The sequence below is a fragment of the Orcinus orca genome, chromosome X (assembly GCF_937001465.1).
Source record: "Orcinus orca chromosome X, mOrcOrc1.1, whole genome shotgun sequence".
NCBI lineage: Eukaryota > Metazoa > Chordata > Mammalia > Artiodactyla > Delphinidae > Orcinus > Orcinus orca.
Window position 1 is genome coordinate 3829039 of NC_064580.1, and position 24740 is coordinate 3853778.

The window sequence follows — 24740 nt, forward strand, 5'->3', positions numbered from 1 at the left end:
AATAAGAGCATAAATGAACAAACGGGACCTAAACAAACTTAAAAGCTTTTGCACAGCAAAGGAAATCATCAGCAAAACAAAAAGACAACCTACGGAATGGGGGAAACTATTTGCAAACAATGCAACCAGCAAGGGGTTAATGTCCGAAATATACAAACAGCTCACACAACTCAATATCCAAAAAAAAAAAAAACAGTAAAAAAAAAAAAAAAATGGGCAGAAGACCCAAGTAAACATTTTTCCAAAGGAGACATACAGATGGCCAACAAGCACATGAAAAGATGCTCAACATTGCTAATTATTAGAGAAATGCAAATCAAAACTGCAATGAGGTACTACCTCACACTGGTCAGAATGGCCAAAAAGTCTACAAATAATAAATGCTGGAGAGGGTGTGGAGAAAAGGGAATCCTCCTACACTGTTGGTGAGAATGTAAATTGGTGCAGCCACTGTGAAAAACTAAAAAACTAAAAATAGAACTACCATATGATCCAGCAATCCCACTCCTGGGCTTATATACAGAAAAGAGGAAAACTCTAGTTCGAAAAGATATATGTACCCCATGTCCATAGCAGCACTTTTTACAACAGCCAAGACATGGAAACAACCCAAGTGCTCATCAACAGACAATTGGTTTAAGAAGATGTGATATATACACACAAACACTGAAATATTACTCGGGCAGCAAGAAGAATGAAGTATTGCCATTGGCAGCAACATAGATGGACCTAGAAATGATCATACTAAGTGTCGTAAGTCAGACAGAGAAAGACAAATATTATATGACATCAATTATATGTGGACTCTAAAAAAATTGTACAAATGAACTTACGAAACATAAACAGACCCAGACATGGAAAACGAACTTATGGTTACCAAAGGGGAAAGGTGAGAGGGACAAATTAGGAGTTTGGGATTAACAGATACAAACTACTATACATAAAATAGATAAACAACAAGGACCTATTGTATAGCACAGGGAACTATACTCAACATCTTGTAATAACCTATAATGGAAAAGAATCTGAAATATATAAAACGGAATCACTTTGCTGTATACCTGAAAGTAACACAATATCGTAAATCAACAAAAAAAGTCATGCATACACATTACTCTGGGCATAGAATATTGTTTTATTACATCTTTGCTGATATTATAGGTGAAACTGTGTTTTGTTTTATTAAATCACATTTAATTACTCTTAAGAAAATTACATAGGCAAGAGTCAGACAGACTTAAAGCCAAATTCTGGTTTTTTCCTTTTACAAACTGGCCAATTTAGATAAAGTATGAACCACCCCCGGCTTCACTTTCCTCATTTGTGACATGGTATTTTGGAGTGCTATTAGGTGTCCTCACTGATAGAGGATGCCCAAGTTTTAATGCAAAGTGTCTGCTATACAAGCTCACTCACTGAATGCCACCTACTATCATCTTCATTACCATCACCATCATCAACACCCTCCTCACCTCTCTCACTGTCATCATCATGTCCATCATCACAGTCATCATCACCATGACCACCACCACAATTATCAACACAAAAGCATCATCTTCATTGCCATCATCAACACCACCATCAGTAGCATGAAAATTAGGACCCTCACTATCATCAGCATCATCACTACCATCATCACCATCAACCTCTTCACTGCCATCATCACCATCATGGTATCATCATCTCCGTCACCCTCATCTCGTCATCATCACCATCACCATCACTATCAATAACACCATCATCAGTATCATCAAAATTATGATCACCACCATCATCACCACCACCATCATCACCATCATGGTATCATCATCTCCGTCACCCTCATCTCATCATCATCATCACCACCACCATCATCACCATCATGGTATCATCATCTCCGTCACCCTCATCTCGTCATCATCACCACCATCATCATCGTTATTATCACCATTATCTTTCTCATTGCTCTCATCCTCAGCATCACCACCAGCATCACTACCACCAGGATCATCTATTATTATTACTACTACTACGATTATTATCTATATTTATTCATCTATGGGTTGGTTGTTCACTTTGGTCACTGGGATGTTAGTCTTTTATTTAAACGCATTTGGTTTTAAAGATCTACCCAAATAAACCTTGTTGCATGTCCGTTAATTAAACTGCCTACAGATACAGTTTACAACTAGATCCCCTAGGAGGTCACTTCAAAAAGTTCCCCTAGGGTAGGCTATTTGGACCATGGTTTCTTTAATTATCTCATCGTTTTTTCCTATTTTATTCCTAATGGCAGAAAGGAGTATTTGTTTACACTTGGTTTAGAATTGTGTCAGGTCGAATTTTCCGAGGTCCTTTCTGTGCCTATTATTCATACAATTTCACATATCACGAAACATATGATATTCAAGTAGTGATATAACAGGACTATTATTATTATATATAAACACATCTTGTTCATGACTATTATAGAAAAGACCTTTGTCAGCATCACTTTTGGGGTCATTACAATGCATATTCTTGGGGCCCATCTGTCATCGTCTTCAGGGTCATTAAAATGCAGATTCCTGGGGCCCACTCTGCCAAGTTAGTGAGCCAGTGGGGGCCTGGATGAAGCCCAGGAATCTGCATGTGAAAAATTTCCTGGTTAGTTTGGGAACAACTGCTCTGTAGCATGAACCTCTGGACTCTGTCCTGCATGTCTGTGTGTTAACTAGGAGATTCCCAAATGACTTCATGAAGGTATTTCTTTACCTCAAAGGTCAGCAAACTTTTTCTATAAAGGACAAGATAATACGTACTTTAGATTTTTAACCTATATGGCCTGTTTTGCAGTTATTCAACCCTGCCACTGTAGTGTGACAGCAGCCACAGAAAATGGGCCAATTATTGGGTGACGTTTTTTGCAAAGAGAGGCAGTAGCAGCCTCTGTGTTATACTGTCCACTCCTGCTTCACGTTTTCTGCAAGGCAGTGAGGCCCTCTTTTAGCGCAATACTTGTCCTTGCTGGGCTTCTCAATTTTCGTAAGAGCACATCTGTCGATATTCTCAGTAGCCCAGTTGATGACAGAGCACGTTGCCGTGCAACTAACTGATCACAGGAGCTGCACTTCGCGTGCTTGAGCAAAGACTTCCAATTCACTCACCCGGTCTTTTAAACAATGCTCAGCTCAGAGAATCGATATGACCATCAGCCTCTGGGCTCCATCCTTGAACACGTGATTCATGCTCCGCACAGCCATTCGGTCAATCACTTGTCCTTCCGATTCCTCCTTAGCGTATTCTGACCCTGTGAGTCTGGGTGGGACCACATTCAGCAAAGTGGCCTGACAGTTAGAAGCTGCCCAATAAGTAATTCACTGAATGCATGAATCCAAGGAAAAACTGTGTATGTGTTAATGTCAGGGCCCGTAGAGTAGGAAATGTTAACAAACAAAGCCACAGAAAGTCAGTGGTGTAAGGTTACTAGTGGTCCCTCCTTGGATTTACAGAGCTGCAGGACAGAAGACCAGGTTTGACCACCATCCTGCCTTGGATTTACAGAGCTGCAGGACAGAAGACCAGGGTTGACCACCATCCTGCCTTGGATTTACAGAGCTGCAGGACAGAAGACCAGGTTTGACCACCATCCTGAGGAGCCGCCCACCTCAAACCCTCACAAGAAAAGCTCAATGGCCAGCAAGCAGCAGCAGGGTATGACCTCCTGTGCTCCTTGCAGAATCCCCTAATAGAGAACGGAGGAAATGAACTCACTTGTCAACCAATTTCCCAACAGCCGCCCCCCACCCCCCACTGCAACTTTTCCCGTTAAAGGCTTAGGCTGAAATTCGTTCAAATACAATTTCACTTTCCGCCAGGTCAACTCCCTAAATTGGCTGATCCTTCAGCAAATCCAACCCTTTCGCTGGAATTTTTTTTTTTTTTTTGGCTGCACCAAGAGGCCTGCGGGATCTTAGTCTCCCGACCAAGGACTGAACCCGTGCCCCCAGCAGTGGAAGCGCACAGTGCCAACCACTGGACCACCAGGGAAGTCCCTAGCTGGAACTCTTAAAATAAATGGTGGGCAGATCAGGTTCCACCCTGTCCTAACCCGTCTGCCCCATGTCAGGTCAAGTTTTCCACCTGGAGTTACAGCGTATGTTACCCCTGATTTTGCCATCAGCAAACACATTCCAGACCCAGAAGTGTCTCTGGAGTGTGATGCCCAATGTGGCTCATGTCTCAACTTCCTCCTCGGCTGGATGCTCCTGTCACTTTATATTTATGTAACCAAGAGGTCCAGATACTTACAAAACAGCAGTTAACGCCTCATAAGCGAGGTTTCTCATTTTCAGATCTCTAGGTCCTTCTTTTGGCTGAAAAGACACCAGTCTAGGGAAGGCTTTGCCACCCAAGCTCAGTTCCTATCCCATTACGCCATGCTCCTCTTTCTTGTCTGGTTACTATCCCGAGTATGAGGAATAACAATGAACATCAATGAGTTCTGCTTGCTCAGCATTCGATTTCCCTTTGGAGAACGGTCTTTTCTGAATCTCCCCTAAGCCAATTTCCTGCTGGACTCACCCATCCTTCTTCCCCATCCAGAAATGTCTACCTAACCCAGGCCATGCCAATCCAAGGGACTCTTGCCTCTAGATATGGAAATTGGTTCAAAGTTGGCCTGTGACCCAAGCTGGGTCAAAAAAAATCATCCCCAGGCCAATACGCTTCTCTGAGTTCAATGGTGACGTCACAGGGAAATGCCGGTGACCATTTTTTGCCACCAAATGAAGACAGCCTGAGAAAAAAGTCAACATAGAGAAAGAAAGATGGACCCAACCTTTCCGGTGACTAATGGCAATGATTCAGATCCGAGAGCACCATCTCTGAAGCTACAACCACTGCTAGAACTCTCAGTGCGTAGACCCAGCGAATCCCTTTTTCCCCTTAAGTGAACTGAACTTGAATTTACTTCACTTGCCATCTAAACATTTCTAAGTAATAACCAGTTTGATAAGCTCAAAATCCACATCCCTCCAACCAGTGGGACTTGAATTAAAATTTGGCCAAGTTTTGAAATCCATTTATTTTACCTATCACGTTTGCACCCATTATTGAATGCTTCATAAAAAAGGAGCACACACCTAAATGGCTTACAGCCATCTATTTTTTTTTATCACAGTTTCTGTGAGTCCAGGTACAGCTTCACTGGGTTCTCTGTTTGAGCATCTCTCATGAGGCTTCAAACGAAGGCATTGGCCAGAGCTGGGGTCTCTTCTGAAATCCGAGTGACTGGGCAAGATCAGATTCCAAGCTCATGGTTGGATTCAGTTCTTTGCAGCCTGTTGAACTGCGGGCTTCAGTTCCTTGCTGGCTGTCGAGCAGACACAGCCTTCCGTTTCCTTCCATGGGGACCTTTCCAACATGGCAGTTTATTCCAACAAAGCATGAAAACCAAAAAGGCAACAGAAATAATCTGCTACTAAGACATAAATTCCAAGCCAGTGCAATGTAATCACGGCACTGACATCCTATCCCCTCCATCGTGTCCCATTGGTTACAGGGAAGTCCTATGTCCTGCCCACCCTCAAGTAGAGGGAACTCCACAAGGGCATGACTACCAGGACACCGGGGTAACGCGAGGCCTTGCTGAGTCAGTCCACCACACACGTCTACACCAAGTGGTGGTGATGCCTGGAACTTTCCAGGGAAAGATGAGAACACTTAGGGCCTGACAGATATGGACTGAGATGCCTCAGAGGGAAGAGCTGGGCCTGCTGATGGCCTGAAGTTGATTCTCAAAGAAGAGAAGGAAGTATAGGATGCAGGAGTAGTACGAGTCTTTCCTCAGGAACAAGAGTTCAGTAGAAGGATGTCAAGTTCATTTTCTGGATCATTAGTGCATAGAATCTTCCATGTGGAAAACCACTGCCTTGAGGGATGGGAAGCCAAGATGTTCTTCACTGGTGAGGAGAGGGGGAGAAGACATCCAGGAGACCACGAGGGTGTCAGGAGAGCTTCCCAAAGACAGAGACGGTGTTAGGAACCGTGAACGTGGACGACAGCTGTTCTAGCTTCTTCTGGCCGAGACAGGAGGTAAAGACAGAAAACAAAAAGTCCACGTTGTATTAAGATTGCTAGCACTATTGGGACAAATGACTGCCAACTGGGTGGCTTAAATCAACAGAAATTTAAAGGTCACACTGTTCTGCAGGACAGACATCCAATATTAAGGAGTCAACAGGGTTGGTTCCCTCTGTAGGCTCTCAGGGAGACTCTGTTCCTTGCCTGTGTCTCAGCTCTGAGTTTTTGGTGTTTTTCATCAATCCTTGGTGGGTTTGGGCTTGGAGGTGCATCTCTCCAATCTCTGCGTCTCTGCCTCCATCTTCCCGTGGTCTCCTCCCTGGGAATCTCTGCTGTCTTCATTCTGTTCTCCTCTTCCCCCCTCTACTCCCTCTTCCTTCTCCTCCTCCTTTTTCTCCTCCTTCTTCCAATTTAAGCACTCAATACCTATTTATTAAATTCACCATTTGGTCACAGTGCAGCTGTGCACACCTGTGCTAAGATTCTAAGATCCAGTCTCTTGCTTTTAAGAGCCTTTTTCCCAAGAGAGACAAGAAGGACAAAGTGTTCTTGGTGATGTGTTTGACTATCTTTCCTAGGAAGGAAAAATTTAGTTTCTTTCTGACACGTTGAGGAAAACTCCACTTGGATTCCACGGGCGAAGCTTCAGAGAGAAGGACTGGCTTCCTGGAAGTTTGTGTTTTCTTTTTATGGAGTCCTAGACATGAAAGAAGTGAGACTTACAGCGCTCTTTTTCTTCTTCTCCCACTCCCAATACCCACCTCTGGTAACCATCAATCTGTTCTCAGTAACTATGAGCTTGGCTTTTTTGTTTTTTGTGGTTTTTTTGGGGGGGAGGGTTAGATTTCACATATAAGTGAAAAATACAGTATTTGTCTTTGTCTGACTTACTTCACTTAGCATAATGCCATTGAGATCTGTCCACATTGTTGCAAATGGCAGGGTTTCCTTCTTTTAATGGCTGAATAATATTCCACTGTATATATATCACATCTTCTTTCTCCACTCATCCATCAATGAGCACTAGACTGTTTCCATATCTTGGCTATTGTAAATAGTGCTGCAATGAACATGGGAGTGCAGATATCTTTCCAAGTTAGTATTTTTGCTTTCTTTGGATAAATACCCAGAAGTGGGTTTGCTGGATCATATGGGAGTTCTATTTTATTTTTTTGAGGAACCTCCATACTGTTCTCCATAGTGGCTGCACCAATTTACATTCCCACCAACAGTGCAGGAGGGCTCCCTTGTCTCCACACCCTCGCCAACACTTTGTCTTTTCAATAGTAGCCATTCTAACAGGTGTGAAGCGATATCTCGTAGTTCTGATTTGCATTTCCTTGATGAGTAATGATGTTGAGCATCTTTTCAAGTACCTGTTGGCCATCTGTATGTCTTCAGAAAAGGTCTATTCAGATCTTCTGCCCATTTTTAAATTGAATTTTTTTTTTTTTTTTAACAAGTATGGTGTCTTAAAAGGACATCAGTCATAAGGACACCAGTCTTAATAAGGACACCAGTCGTAATAGATTTAGGGTCTTGGCTAATACAGTATGACCTCATCTTACCTTGATTACATTTGCAAAAGCCCTATTTTCAAATAAGGTGACATTCATAAGTACTGAGGGGGGGGGGTTAGAACTTCAACATATCTTTTGGCAGGGGACACAATTCTACCCATAACTCAGGTCAACTCAGAACCTGTGACAAGAGAAAAGTCTGAACACTACATACCCATGGCATAGTCTGTAAAAGTCTTTAAAAGATTCCGACTGGTATTCTGCAGTCTTAGAATAACCATTTCATATCTCACAAACCCCCAAATTCCTCACAGCACCTTCTCATAGCTTATCTAATTTAAATCATGACCATAGCAATAATAAAAACAAATACACAATCTTCATTTGAAGAAAATGCTAGAGGAAGTTCATTTCCGCCTAAGTCTAGAGAAAGGCATATGAGATGTTGAACACTTTTCCAACCTGTGAACTTTAATTAACTTCTTGGAAATGATTCTACCTCCATTAAATCAAATTATAGATGATTGCGTTTATTTTTTTAATTTATTAATTAATTTATTTTTGGCTGCGTTGGGTCTTTGTTGCTGCACGTGGGCTTTCTCTAGTTGTGGCGAGCAGGGGCTACTCTTCGTTGCGGTGTGTGGGCTTCTCACTGTGGTGGCTTCTCTTGTTGAGGAGCACGGGCTCTGGGCGCGCGGGCTTCAGTAGTTGTGGCATGTGGGCTCAGTAGTTGTGGCTCGCAGGCTCTAGAGTACAGGCTCAGTAGTTGTGGTGTCCAGGCTTAGGTGCTCTGCGGCATGTGGGATCTTCCCGGACCAGGACTCGAACCCATGTCCCCTGTGCTGGCAGGCAGACTCCCAACCACTGCACCACCAAGGAAGCCCAAGACGACTGCATTTAAAATCAGGCAACCTATGGCGTTTCCCAAACTAGGAACCCATTACTGTGTTGGCCATTCCGTCACAATTTTCCACCTCTTTCCTTTGTAACACCTCTGGGACTTTGTATTTCAGGGAAACATGCAGTAAAGAGATTTTGGCTGGGCTGCAGCTGGTAATTCTTGTGCAGGCAACGTCCTGTGAGAAAATCCAAGCCTCAGCTGCAAATTTCTTCATCCTGGCACATGCGATCCGTTTGCTGTAGGAAGCAGAGGGATCGTATTTTCTTTCATGTTCTAACTCGTACTGTAAAATATATTATTGTTTTCTAAAAAAAATTATGAAAACATTCAGTTTCAGGTTCAATATACATGAGCCAAGAGCTGAAGGCATTTGCCAAAGAAAAAACTAACATGAACTCCAGGTATATACAACACATATCATGATTTGAGAGCAAATGCTTGCCTGTGGGTTGACATCGGCAATAATTCTCGGTACCAAGACATCCACCTAAGAGTAAGACACTCAACTGATAGGCTCTCCACAGTTGGCTAGGGAAGAGGATGAGAGGGTCCTAAAGGTATCTGCAGGAGGAAATGAAGCCTGCTGAGGATGCTTGCATGAGACAAGGTGGAACACAATATCTTGTCTTCAAAGATTTCCAAAGCAAGAGGCTGGGAGAGGAAGGAATCCAGTTGGCTTTGCTTTAGCTCTGTTGGTAGAGATGGCACATGGATAGATCACCAGCCCTTTCCAACGGTGAAAGGAACTCCCTTACAAACCTGCAAACGTCTTCATCGGCCAGCTCCAAAAAGGGCTGCATGTCCAGGAACTGTCCGTCGTCCATTTGATCCATACATTCAAGTAGATGGTTCATTAAGTTCACAAATGCTTTCAAAGGTTTACAGTCTCCTGGGGGTGTAGCCTTGTAAAATGATTGGAGTGAAGCTCTAGGAATACGGAGACGGATGTTTCACCTCTGCTTACGACTTCAGGGGGTTAATGACCAGAGGAATACTGCATTGAGAAAGTCTGGGTGAAATGGGTCCCACAGCTCCTTCTACGTGGAAGATTTCACAATTCTGTGATTTATGTGCTAGTTGATGCCATCACTCACCCCCAGGTAATATGATGATTGGGTAGTAGGATTTTCAATGTACCACAATCCCTTTCTTTGAAAAAAATGCATGAGATGCAAACATCCTTGTACAACGTGCTGCAGTGGAATCTGATCTCATTATCTGATTTAAACTCAGAAGGAAATATCTAATCTAAGCTAATATGTTTTTACCAGTGTAATTTTCTTAGGGAAGATACAGTTTTCTAAGGTTTAATACTCTATTTTTAAATCTAAACTACTTTTTTAAAACACACAAAATATCACATTAGTTATCCGGAGGTACACATTATAAAATATAGAGTTATGAAAGTATTTCACTAGGTAAAAATTTGGGGGAAGCAGTAAAGCTTTTAATGATTTTTTAAAAAATTTCCAGGCGATAAGTACATCTGAATTTGGTAAGAAAGGAACCTCGTGTTCTTTGATTTAACCTTACTGCACAGTCTGTTGAGAAGAAAAATACGCATTAGCATTCCTTTGGATGGAATTCCAGTTATGAATCCTCCAATGTCGAAAATATAACAATGCAGAAAACACCCAAGTGAGTACTCTGCGTGTTAAACTGTACCATCAAAGCACCTTCCTATAGTTCTGTCATGATTTTATCCCTCCCTCTTTCCCCATTTTATACTTTTTATGTCTTGGTCCATCTAGAGAAGCAACAAATACGCTTCATTTTGGGGGATTCAGAAAGCCCTTCTTCATTCCACAACACAGGAGTATATGCCTTGGATATTCATCTCAAGATTGGTGGAAACCTTTCCATCATGGCTCCTCAATGGAAAACATAACTTTCAAACTGTTTTCTTTTTTCTTTTTCTTTTCGTGGAAACGTAAAGCATTCCCTGTTTGAATTCACTGCGCCAACGGATTCGTTTCTGAAACTCTAGTTTTTGTTCGGACTCATTTACTTTCCCATCAAAGGGCTTACATTTCTTTACATCACCTCTTGGACTTACCCAAAGCCCTGCGTATGTTAAATGCAAACAGTGATTTATCAATATTTTTCAATGAATCACCTAAAAAAGGCTGTAAAGAGAATAAGGAATGGAGGAGAGAAGAAAACACACAAAGAATCAGAGTTGGGACCTGGAGATCCATAGACTATCTGGCTGGGGTTAGAACTACAGTGTACACATGGGATGTGTAGATAGGGTAGATGGGATGTCAGGTGAATATGCTCATTTTTTGATGGAATGATGGATTATGTCATGTCATAAAACAGATAGAACAGAACATTGCTGAAAGCATACATTTTAAAGAAAACTGATAGCAGTGTTTCGGAACATGTAATTTTCACATTGTGTCAAAACCAACTACAAAAGCTCCTTTGCTTGAGACAAATCAATGTCTTTCAGTGTTCCTCTCTCTCTGATGGGAACACACACTCTTCCCCAGGGCAAACTTGACTATTGTACACACAACCACATTCACAACGGATGAGAGAGCATCTTGATTAAGGTAAACTTCAGAGGGCTTGGAATTCACAGAGGAAGGCAGAGTCTCGTCATCTCCATGTGCTTTTTGGCTTTTTCCAGAAAATTGTAACACACTGGATCTTAAAGGAATCACGGATGTTTTTTCCTGTGGGCTTTCTTCCAACATCCTACACACAAACACAGCCACGCAGACACACACACACACACCACAAACTATATACCAATGCCAGTCATCACCACTCAAAATAATCAGACATGCGAAATCTAACAAGAAAAATTCTTTTCATTTCTTTTTCTCTGTTGCCAATTGTGGAAACTCACTTCGCCAAGCCTAAATAGAATATTCGATTGAATTAATAAGACAGAGACTACCGTGTCTCTCGTCTTCATTTTGTCTTAACAAGTGGTTAGCACATGAATAGATCACTCTTTTTCAGACTCTCTCTCTGCCTCGGTTGCCTGTGAGTTCCTGGATGATGTGTAGGTCTGATTTATTTACGCAGGGCTGCTGAAGACAGCCTGGTTTAGGAAAACCGAACAACAGACTAGATAGACAGGAACCTACTCCCCATCTGGGCGCTCAAGGAACTTCAGGGTTCGAATGACAGATACTGTAATGAGATGAACACTGAATTACCCGAACATTAAAGTTATAAGAACATACTAATTTTTTTCTTTTATAATCATTTCTTACACAGTAGCTTACTCCAAAATCACCATAACCCTAATATTCACAGGAAGTACAGTACTATTATTATTTATAACTGAGGTCACTCAATGTTAAAAAGGTTGAAGGCTTTGCCAACACAGTATGCAAAAGAAACAACAGTGTCCAAACCAGCAGCGTCTCTGGCAACAAATGACGCTATTACATGTCCTGGGGGCGTGACTGCACGAGTAAATAAGGAGGAGATTTCTGGACACTGATACATACTCGAGCAGACCAACTGCACCTCAACTTTCTATCTTGAACAGTTTGTTTGCAATGCTTATAATACGCATGCATAGCAAAGGGGTTTTTAATGCATCCTAAGTCATTTGGACTTGTTCTGATTGTGAAAAAACTTACAAATTGCTAATGGAATTGAGTTAAAACTCATGTTTTCGAAAAGGACACGTGTAAGGGGAAATTCTCTTCTTCAGAGAACAGTTTTTCTGAATTCCTCTAACAAGTACAAGGCGCACTGACCAAATAGCATTATTCATAATATACATAATTTCTAAACCCACCACAGGATTATTTTTCTGTTGGTGAATCTCTTAAGCTGGGAGAGAAACACATGTTGTCAGAAATCTACTCTAGTTTAACCATGTTCACAAAATACTAAATTCTTTTCAATTAATCCTTGTCAGGGAGATACTTATTAAATAATCTTTCCTAATTATCTTCACTTCCAAGCCACGGTCTACACAGCATCAAAAATCCCCCCTGACAGATGAAAATGGGAATCAGTTAATGATTTTCACATAGCTGCCTGCTGATGTGGACTGGCTGAAACATCTTTCTCACTGTGTTAACTTGGTCAGCTTTTAGCTTTTGCCACTAAAACTAAACTTTGCCACTCTGCCTACAACCGAACTAGACTTTGCCACTCTGCATACAACCGAACTATTTGTGACGTGATGAAAAGAGAAAGGCAATTAATGTTTCCGTTATCTCACAGAAAAAAATAGTGCTATTGTCGTTGGATGTTCTCAGAGCCTCTTCCAAGAAATGAATTTTAATGCTTTCTTGATGATTAATTTCTGTACTTCAAACAGGATGCTAAAAAATCCGTTTGACAGCTCAGGCTAAAAAAGATAAAGCTTAGGAATAAAGCAGAACAAGATAATACTCTGCTCTTTAAAAAAAAAATGCCATTCCGGAAATAATGCCATTTGCAGCGACATGGTTGGAGCGAGAGATTATCATACTAAGTGAAGTAAGTCAGACAGAGACAAATATGATATCACTTATATGTGGAATCTAAAATACTACACAAATGACCTTATCTACAAAACAGAAACAGACTCACAGACAGAGAGGACAGACTTGTGGTGGCCAAGGGGGAGGGGGATGGAGGAGGGATGGTCTGGGAGTTTGGGATTAGCAGATGCAAGCTATCATATATAGAATGGATAAACAACAAGGTCCCACTTTAGAGCACAGGGAACTATATTCAGTATCCTGTGATAAACCAAATGGAAATGAATATGAAAAAGAATATGTATGTATAACTGAGTCACTTTGCTGTATGGCAGAAATTAACACAACATTGTAAATCAACTATACCTTCTATTTTAAAAATGCCACTCCTCAAAATTCCCTTTTGTTAAAGCCATACTGCGAACTGTCAGAAGTGATGGATGCTTGGTCCTGTTTCTTAAGCTGACCCCTCCAACACTACAGTAATTACTTATGTTAGAGACAATACACATGTATTATGTACTGGACATTATATGAGACCAATATGCATATGCAAATTAGCTGAAAAGTTCTGGTTCTCTTTTCTACTATTACCTATGCTCCACTAACATCAGATTACAGAGTCGTTATAGGTACAAGATACTAGACAAAGCACTTCATATGGATTAATACCTTAAATCTCCCAGCTCATCTTTATTTTACACGCAAGGAAACTGAGGCATGTACTAGCCAAGGAACTTGTCCATAATCACTCAACTGGTAAGGGAACAGGCTGGCATTTGCCCCCTGGCAGGCAAGTTCCTGACCAATCCTCCAAGCTGAGCTGAAGGAGTGAACCGAATTGACATTAGAAAGGGTACAGAAAACGTGTCTGCACCCCTCATGTTCATAGGGGTTCATAGGTTGTTTCCAAGCAATGGAAACAACCTAAGTGTCCTTCTATGCGTGGACAGGTAAAGAATTTGTGGTGTGGATACTCAATGGAATATCATTGAGCCATAAAAAAAGGAAATTCCTGCTGTTTGTGGTAACGTGGATGGACCTTGATGGCATCATGCTAAGTGAAATTAGGAAATGGCAAACACTGTATTCACTCCTATGTGGACTCTACACAAAAAACACATGATATCACTTATACGTAGAATCTTAAGAAAATATTACAAATGAACTTATTTACAAAACAGAAACAGAGTCACAGATGTAGAAAACAAACTCATGGTTACCAACAAGGGGGAAACCGGGGAAGGGGAAAATTGGGAGACTGGGATTGACATATACACAACTATATATAAAACAGATAACTAATAAGGACCTGCTGTAGAGCACAGGGAACTCTACTCAATACTCTGTAATGGCCTCTATGGGAAAAGAATCTAAAAAAGAGTGGATCTATGTACATGGATAACTGATTCACTCTGCTGTACACCTGAAACTAACACAACATTGTAAGTCAGCTATACTCCAATAAAAAATTGATTGAAAAAATAAACAAACAAAACCACCCAACTCGTAGAAAAAGAGATCAGATTTGTTGCAGCCAAAGGTGGGGGTAGAGGAATGGGGGATTGAATGAAGGTGGTTGAAAGGTACAAACACCAGTTCCACGACAAGTAAGTACTAGGGGTATAATGTACAGTGCTGATGACTCTAGTCACCACTGCTCTGTCAGATACAGCAAAGTTGCAAAGAAAGTAAATCCTAAGACTTCTCATCATGAGGAAAAAAACTTTTCCTTTTTTTTCTTTTTCTCGTACCTGTATGAGAGGACGTATGTTAGCTGAAACTACTGTGATCGTTTCACGATATGCGGAAACCATACCATCATGCTGTCCCCCTTAAACCTGTACAGCAATAGATGTCAACTATATCTCAATAAAACCGGGGGGCGGGTAAGAATTAACTGACATTCTGTTAAATAAATTCATCAATAAATTATTCTTTAAAAGGATAGAGAATCACTTTCCCCATAACAGATCAGATCTTGAGGTCTAGAGGGAAGGAATGGGGAGCCCAAAAGATTTTGCTAACACAGAAGAAGACATTTAGAGGTACAGCTGCCACCGTGAGGGACATTTTGCAGAGACAGATGAGAAAAGACGACCATTTGGATGTTTTGCTCTATGCCATTCACTGACACCTACTCTGGACATCTGTTTTAGATGCCTGGGAAATCTTAAATACCCGTTCATTATGTTCCTGTGTAAAATCAGTGAATCTTTTGAATATGACATTTAGTAAGAGTTGCCATAAATCTGTTCTAAAACGAGGAACCAAAAGTTGGGTGTCTACTTTCTCCAGGTTAAACCTCAAATCTGCAAAATATCCACCCACCAACGGGAACCAACTTTGTCTCCTTGATATGTATAAGGGAAAGCGGCAAATGTTAACCACCCACTGCTAAAATGAGTGTGGGGGCTGTTTGTTTTTTAACCAGTTATTCTGGAGGTCGAAAGGGTAACAAACGAATTAGCATCTCAGAACGGGCAGCAACTCAGAAAGCTCAGAACAACTCTTCAGTGCTGTGTATGTTGCTTTCAATTAGGGTATTTATATTAAAGGCTGGCAAAACTCTATGAGTTTCCGTTGCCGCTGGGACAAATTGGCACCAATGTTGCGGCTTCGAGTGGCAGATATTCAGGATCTTAGAGTTCTGAAGGTCAGAGTTCCACTGGGCTAAAACTGAGGGGTGGGCAGGGCTGTGCTTCTCTCTGGGGCTCAAGGAGAGAACCCATCTCTTGTCTTTTCCAGCTTCGACAGGCTTCAGGGTTCCTCAGCTCTTGGTTCCGCCTTGTCCTCAAAGGCAGCAATGGCCGCTGTGCCTTTCTTCCATTGCTTCCCTCTGTCCCTCATCACCTTTTCTGCTTCCTTATTCACAACAAAGCGTCTTTGTTATTTAATATGGACCCACCCAGATAAACCAGAATATATTCCCTCCATCTTAAAGTCAATGGATAAGCAAATACCATAACAACAGGGACAGAGTAAAGGGACAAAGTAGGTAATTAAGTAGTTAATCCCACTAGGGGATTGTACGTAAAGGAAAAAGTATGGGAGACCCTGTAAGTTAATGATCACTCAAGAAAGCAGGCGTGCTGAGCCACAAAGCCAGGCAGCCTTACTAGCAACAAAACCATGCAACAGAAGTACAAGACATGCCCCAAAACAATAAAAAGAAATGGTGGCATGAGACCCACATCCCGCCCAGTGAGCTCAGTAAGTTAATGACCCCTAGGACATGCTCTCTGCACACATAAAAAGCAATAATTTATGAAACGGTGACATTTCAAAGTGAAAGACCCTCACTGTACTGAGACCTGAAATAATTCTTCCATGTGCCGTGACAGTCCCAGCTTGACCATGTGGGGGACAAGAAAACTCCCCTGCCTGATGTGGTGGACAAGCTAAGGACGGAAGCCTGACGTCCACCCAAGAATGAGGAAGAGGGTGGTCTTCTCCCCCTCCCCACTTTTCCTTTGATTATAAAACTGCAGCCCAGGGATTCCCTGGTGGCGCAGTGGTTGAGAATCCACCTGCCGATGCAGGGGATACGGGTTCGTGCCCCGATCTGGGAAGATCCCACATGCCGCGGAGTGGCTGGGCCCATGAGCCATGGCCGCTGAACCTGTGCGTCCGGAGCCTGTGCTCCGCAATGAGAGAGGCCACAACAGTGAGAGGCCCGCGTACCACTTGCTTCTGTTTTATGTTTGTTTGTTTGGTTTTCTTTTTTGGCCATGAGGCACGTGGGATCACAGCTCCCCGACCAGGGATCAAACCGCACCCCCTGCATTGGAAGGCAAAGTCTTAACCACTGGCCCGCCAGGGAAGTCCCATGAAAGCAATTTGAATCCTTTACCCTGTTTTGTTTCCACCACCCTGTCTTTGCTTCTTTTTATTCCTTTCTTTGAATAGTTCACGATAAGAAAGACCATGACCCAGGTGGCTTTGAACTGAGAACTCTAATTGGTTTGGGTGGGGTTATCCATCCTCTTACATAAGCACCAAGCAGCTACTGAGCACTAGGGCAGCTCAGCACAGGGCATGGAAGTAAGGCGTCCAGTGTCGGTTTAACCCCTTGAACCCTATTCAACACCTAGACTTTACAAGGTAATTGTGAGATCTGTCACCATAGTGACAATAGCCACATGCCAGACGCTACTAACATAATGAAGCTCAACCCTTTCACTTTCTCTGGGCATTCCTTGTCATCTCCCTAACAGACTGCCCCCATCCCGGTTTCTCGAGAAAGGTGCCCACGCCACCTCTTTGCATCTGCACGGAGAAAGAACGATATGGCAGATGCGATCCGACTTTGGGTATCACTGAATAATGTCATCATTTATGGCAGACTTGCAGCCAAAGCTCACTGACAAACATCTCCCAAGGATTAAAGGTAAAAAAAGGAAAAGAAATGTCTGCATGAAAGTTACCAAGGACAAGGACACACTTCAGTTTCTATAGTAGACAGTGGTGGCTATGATTCCTCTCAATTACTTTTTTTTTAGGTTCCAGGAAGATTTCATTCTATGTTTTTCCTTCTCCTTGTATAAAAAAGAGCACATGCAAACAAGAAATGAGAAACGGACGTTCACTGTAGACTAACTTGAGTCTGGTTGGTCTTTAGCAAACATTTTAATTTAAGGTCTACTTGAACAAGGAGATATCCAAGTTTTACTAGTATTGGATTAAGTTAATATATGGAACATGATTGTTTTCACAGATTTTCAGTGTTGTGTTCTCCAAAAGAAAAGGGGCATTTTGTTCAAGCAAGAAAATCATTTTTCTAACGTAGTTAGAATCATCTGACGACACACATTTGCCATTTGATTGCAGTGAATATTGGCAGGAAATAAAGTCCAAATGTATATCAACAACATGGATTCTGAACAATCAAGTCCAATTGTTTTATCAAATATCCCTTGCTTGTGTATTTAAAACAATCAGTGGCTCCCTTTAAGACTCAAAAAGTGCTAATATCTTAAGGCATTAGAGCCAAAGGAACCATTCCTTGTATAATTTTCAGGTGCTCACTCCAGCACGCAAATGTTCTTAATTCTATTAGTTTCTCCAGATCCACTCCTTTACAGATGATTCAGGTATAACATAGAACACTATATGCTCAGACTGGTAATCACCTGCAAATCAAGACGACAGCAATGCTAAAAAGGCAATATATGGAAAGAATTAAGTCATTAATTATGATACTCTCCATCGATTAGACACTGCGTAAATTCAAGTCGAACAAGTGGTACGTTACCGAGATAACTGAATATGAAAAAAAAAAGAATGGTTATAGAAAATACCACGCACAGGACATTATACAACCCTCTTGGCAAATCTGAGGCTGAGTGAGCAGGTGTTTTCTGTTTAGAATAAGTACTTACCATCCTCCGTGGGCACATAGATATTCAAATAAAGGCAGTCTTCATTCTGATCTTGAACGTAGGTCATCAGAGTATCCAGATTGGCAGTAAACCAGATGGGCAGCATGTCATGCAAGAGAGACCGCTCATCCAGGTGCTGGGGGCACACGGCAGCAAACTGAGTGGCGTTCCGAACCCCAGTCCATGAGGAGGGGGGTTCCGGGGGCTGAAACCGCCTTTCCCCAGTAGGAGGCGAGGCATAAGGGACCCCCAAGTATTGCTCCACTGGACCCAAAATCTCATTGGGCAGCGGTGTTCTCAAGCCCCTGATTTTGCCGTAATTGGTGTTGACCACAGGATACTGCGCCTGGCTGTCGATGAGCGTGAACTTGATGGCCAGGGCAGTGATCCACAGCAGGACGTTGGAGTTCACCATGACACAGACCGGGGTGAAGACCAGCGGAAGCCATAACAGTCCCTGGGGTCTCGACATGGTTCACCACCACATCCGCGGGCGTCCGTGCGATGCAACTCCAAGCAAAGCAAGCCGTGAAGGGAGCCTGCAGAGAGAGACGGCTTTCCAGGGACCAAGACCCTGGAGAGGGGAAGGGCTCGCTAGGAAGCCTCTTCGATGGGTCATAGACAGAGCCCGAGCTTAACAACAAACCCGGCGGTTTTCTCAGCAGCCCATTACGGGACAGCAGCCCTCTCTTAATCCTGGTGCCGAATTCCAGCCCGTGCGAGGCTCCAAGGAAGCGGTGACCATCCAACACCTCCCCGGGGCAGCGATCACTTAGGAGACCTCCAAGGCAGAGCGGTCAGCCTAATGGGAGAAAAAAGCAGACAAGGCTAAGGAAGGCAAGACCACTGCCACCAATGGCGTTTGCTGCGTCTTCCATGCAACCCTCAACATCACGCGAGGAAATCTCATTCACCGATGAATCTGTAGAGCGGCATCTGCGGGCAGTAGAATTTCGCCAGACAACCGCTTGTCTTAATTTCTACAGTGAGTCCTATCAGCAAGAACGATGCCAGTACTCCGGAAACATTCAAGTCTTTGTTCAATGAACAAACACACTGCCAAAAGTTACACACATTGCACAGATAACTGTACTGATGTCTCCTAATTGCACTATTATTGATAATATTAGCCCAGCAATGGATAGGCACTCCCAAAACACTGTTTCTCAGATGTTTAAGAAAACTGTCACTTTATACATAAAATAAACAAGGACCTACTGTATAGCACAGGGAACTATACTCGGTATTTTGTAATAACCTATATGGGAAAAGAATGGATATAGGTATATGTTTAACTGAATCACTGTGCTGTACACCTGAAACTCAACATTGTAAATCAACTATACTCCAATATAAAGTAAATATATTTTCTCCCATTCTGAGGGTTGTCTTTTCGTCTTGTTTATGGTTTCCTTTGCTGTGCAAATCCTTTTAAGTTTAATTAGGTCCCATTTGTTTATTTTTGTTTTTATTTTCATTACCCTAGGAGGTGGGTCAAAAAAGGTATCACTGTGATTTATGTCAAAGAGTGCTGCAAAGCAGAAACAGAGACACAGATGTAGAGAACAAACGTATGGATACCAAGTGGGGAAGGAGGGTGGGATGAACTGGGAGATTGGGATTGACATATATACACTACTATGCATAAAATAGCTAACTAATGAGAACCTACTGTATAGCACAGGGAACTCTACTCAATGCTCTGTGGTGACCTAAATGGGAAGGAAATCCAAAAAAGAGGGGATATATGGATACGTAGAGCTGATTCACTTTGCTGTACAGTAGAAACTGTAATACAACACTGTAAAGCAACTGTACCCCAATAAATTTTTTAAATAAATTCATACATACATACATACACTAATAAATACATAAATAAATGTAAAAAAAAAAAACTGTCACTTTTTCCTAAGGTATTATGAGTGGAGCTCTAAAAGTTTTCCAAGACGGGTAAAGGGAAGTGTGCAACCAGACCAGACTGGTTTCATGCCAGGTGGGTATTTACCAGCGAACATAAAGGGAGCAACATGCAGTGGAAAGAGCATCGACACCGGATACTCATCCTCCTCGGGCTACGCAGGGGCACGTGTCTGTAGGCTCCAGACATCATCGCCCTGAATCTCAGCTTCCTTGTAAGAAACTGAACAAGATGCTGCATCTCAAGTACGTGCCGTACTGCTTGTCACATCAAGACACCATTCATAATTAAGAGTGTGGATACAGCAATCCCGATCTTCATGTAAAGCACTGCATGCCTTCAAGGGTAAACCCTGCAGCCTATTTAAGAACCTTCTGGTACATCTGAGTCATCTTCCTACTGAGTCTGGGAGGAGTTAACTTTTAAAGAGTGACCTCCTTGGGAATTCCCTGGCAGTCCAGTGGTTAGGACTCCGGCGCTCTCACTGCCAGGGCCGCGGGTTTAATCCCTGGTCGGGGAACTGAGACCTGCAAGCCACGTGGCACCCCCAAAATAAAGAAAACAAAAAGGACCACCTCAATTTGTCCCTACGGGATCACACGACGACTCTCCCCAGATAAACCACTGCGCGTAGGACATTCAAGAATGTCGCACGTGAGTACCATACATGATGCATTAGAGACAGAAAACACTTCATGAGGTGTTGCAGGGACTCTACCTTTTTCTTAATCAACATTTTTTTACTGAAGTATAGTTGATGTACAACGTTGTGTTAATTTCTGCTGTCCAGCAGAGTGATTCAGTTATACAGACACATAGTTTTTTTATATATTCTTTTCCATGATGGTTTATCATAGGATACTGAATATAGTTCTCTGTGATACACAGTAGGACCTTGGTGTTTATCCATCCTATACATAAAAGCTCACATCTGCTAACCCCGAACTCCCCCTCCATCCCTCCCCCAACCCCTCCCCCTTGGCAACCACCAGTCTGTTCACTACAGGACTCTACCTTTAAATACAGCATTCTTCAGCTGAAAATAGACAGATGTGCTTCTAAGGACACAGATTATTCTGGGTTATTCAGAGTCTTTCTGGGCTAGAATATAATTATGCATTTCATTTCAGGGAATGGTTGAGTAGAATATGTCAAACAGATAATTTATTTTCTAATGAAACATATCTGAGCCAGACCTATCACGGAGCTAGAATACGTCTGGGGGAAATTTTGTCATCCGTGACATCCTGGGCCAAGTTAATCAGAGTTGGATGAAAATGCACTACAACACGGGATGGTAGCATTGAGAGTGAAAATTCGCATCACACCCAATGGCTGATTTATGTGTTTGCTTTTATCTTTGTACTGGAGACAACATTTGGATTTCTGCCACAGCATGATCCAATTGCTGAATAATTAAGAGACAGACAGAAAACGTGAAAGAGGTGCTGACTTGTCTGAAATCTTGTGTTCCTGAAAGCCCTTCTGCTTTACAACCAGCATCAGTACTTCCTTCTCAAGCCTTCCTCATGGTCATAGGAGATGCCAGTAATTTCTGATTCTGATAGACCTGGGTCCCCAAATGCTACCTCTCTGTTAGCTGGAGAAGTGAGTCAACCTCTCTGAGCTTTAAGTAGATGGCATGTCATGCCTCCTTTGTGGGGCTGGGCTGAGCCACAAGGGAGCAAAGGGGCAGGGCAGAGAAAAGGTCTCCTCAACACCCACAAAGTGCTGGGATTTTGAACACAGACCTGCTCAAAACACTCCCGGGTACAGAGACAAAATGCACTGAAGGCAGCCCAGGGTTGGCATGAAGCAGGTATAGAGCGAGTACTTTAAACTCTTTGAGCCTCTCTTTACTTATGTGTTTCTAACTCTCTGGGAATTAACTGAGCTGGTCCACACAAGGCATCACATAGTCCCTGGACCACAGAATTCCATAAAGGTAGAATTCAGTTGGCGGATTTGTCCCAGGACGTACACCGTGAATGCCTTGAGGAAGTCTGGTCCACTCCATCATTTTTCCAGCTCCATGTGGAAGACAGCACCTCTATGTCACATATTTGTTAAGACTGAGCAAGTGAGGGCACACGTACACTTCCTGCTTCACCTGTGTGATCAAGCCTACCTCCCCACAAGGTTCTGAGGGCCAGAGAGAGACCATGAACCAGCCGGACCTAAGAGGAGGGGAATGGGGGGGGGCGGGTATCTGGACACTCATGAAGCCCAGGCTAGGCATTCAAAGTAATCATACGTTCCGAGCCATCTTATTTCCCGATGCTCTGGAATTTGGCACTTTGCACACATGGAATACCACCAATGCCGAGCACTGTTGCACAGACTCTTCACTGCTGACATCTGGGACCACACTGCTCTTTGTGGTGAGGGCCATCCTGAGTCCTGTAGGGTGTGTAGTAGCACCTCTGGGCTCTACGCACCCGAGGCTGGTAGCACCCGCCTCTCATTTTTAACACAAAAATGTCTCCAGACATTGCTAAGTGACCTCTGGAGGCAAGATCATCTCAAGGTAAGAACCACGGGTGTAAATCATCAAATATGGGATCATGGTGGCCACGTAAATGACTAAGCACCTGTGGGTACATTTGAAAATTATCATCAGTGGCACTAGATTTATGTTTGTGTGTGTATATATATGTGTGTGTTTGTGTGTGTCACATTCAAATATTTGGCAACTGTAAAAGTTTTAGCAATGAAGGTTTAAAAAATAAGCCTATTTTAAATATGCATCCTCATTTAAAAATCATTATAAGTTTATTTTGGGGAGGACCAAAAAAAGACTTCTCAGGTAAACGTCACACTGAAAATAATTTTACAAGGAGTGAAATGCTGTTATAGCTACACATAATATATATGCACAGTTAGGATACGTATAATACACATATTTATAAATATGTTATCTATTTTCTCTATAATATGTATTTATATATTTTCAAATTTTTCCGAAATAAAAACAAGATACTACAGGGCTTCCCTGGTGGCACAGTGGTTGAGAGTCCGCCTGCCGGTGCAGGGGACGCGGGTTCGTGCCCCGGTCCGGGAAGATCCCACATGCCGCGGAGCAGTTGGGCCCGTGAGCCATGGCCGCTGAGCCTGTGCTCTGCAACAGGAGAGGCCACAGCAGTGAGAGGCCCACGTACCGCAAAAAACAAAAAAACAAACAAAAAAAAACAAGATACTACAAAGGAAATTCCTGAAGAAAAAATTTTAATGAAAAAAATGAGAACAAAAACTGTAACTTCACTGCATACATACAACTGGGGAGTTAGGAAGGCCTTGACAGCATGTTCTCCCTGCAAAAGTTGCGCACAGACTAATTTCTTAGAGTGGCATTTCGACCTGATTTATAACTTGATTAGGTAGTTTCGAATGATCTCTACAGGACAGTCGTTCTGTACGAGGCTGTAATTAAGACTTGGCTCCCACTACTCAGGCAAGCTCAACTATAAATGAGTCAAAATAAAAACTGCAATAAACTTCTTTCCAAAGTGCAGATCACTCAAATTGAGATTGGTTTAATTTTACAATGTACATTCAATTTAGGTGAGCCCTGATCAAATTTATCTCGGTGTTTTGGCCTTCCAAGGAATAAAATCATGTCTCCTGGGTGTACACGGCCTCACCTTTCTGTGGCTGCGAAATACATTACAAGACAGAACTCTGTGGATGCATCTTCCAAGGAAAAAAAAAAAAAGAAAAGAGAAGAAAGGAAAAAAACATGAGAGGATTAAAGAGGTGGCACAGCCCTCCCCTGATGTGACTCTCAGCTCCATCGAAGGTCTGGGACGTGCTATCTGCTACCAACAGTCTGCTGACCCCAAGAGGCACTTGGAAGATTCACTTTCATCTCACATCCCAAAGCATCAGGAAACCAAGAACAATAGATGCTGGTAAAATTAATGAGCTTGTACAACAATCCTGCCACACTGTTTCCTCGAAAGTCTGCAATAGCCATTCCCCCAACTACAACCTGTAGACCTCCCCAGTTTCATTTTTTCTTTTGTTTTTGGTGAGGACACCAACGTTTCATGGTACCCAAGTGGGGTATGGTTCATCTTTAATCCTACAACACAGATGTCTACCGTGAAGTGGCCCAGGGCACCTGTTATCTACGTGAACAACCTCGACATTCTGCACATGGGCTGACAACACACACGCGTGCGCGCGCACACACACACACACACACACACACACACACAATCCCTATTCGAGATTCCTTGATGCTGGCAATCAGCCAGTTATTACATTTTTGTGTATTTTTTAATATGCTGGCTTTGATTTTATCTCCCAGATGGGCACAGTCACAATCTACTGTGTCTTTTGTCAAATCTTCTAGCTCTCTGCATATCTATCCCTGTACTTCCTTTCAGTTCTAAAAACCAGATCCCATCAAAATCCACCCTTTTGAACCAAGAAGTTTAGATGTAAATAATTACAGAATGAAGATGCCATATGTACTATCTTCAAGGTTGCTGTATGCCCAGTGGGGGCTTCAAAGCATCAACTCCATCACCTCCG

The 24740-nt window shown here is 42.5% G+C and overlaps 1 protein-coding gene across 4 annotated transcripts in view; it reads right to left on the reverse strand.

Annotated features, from left to right (window-relative positions):
* NLGN4X (neuroligin 4 X-linked) overlaps nucleotides 1-24740 on the reverse strand; it is a 346761-nt gene that overhangs the window by 251933 nt on the left and 70088 nt on the right. For all 4 annotated transcript variants that reach the window (XM_033420238.2, XM_033420242.2, XM_033420244.2 and 1 more), the window contains one exon: nucleotides 18287-19088. In XM_033420238.2, the coding sequence (XP_033276129.1) occupies nucleotides 18287-18758 (472 nt within the window). In that variant the 5' untranslated portion in view covers nucleotides 18759-19088. The remainder of the gene's footprint in view (nucleotides 1-18286; nucleotides 19089-24740) is intronic.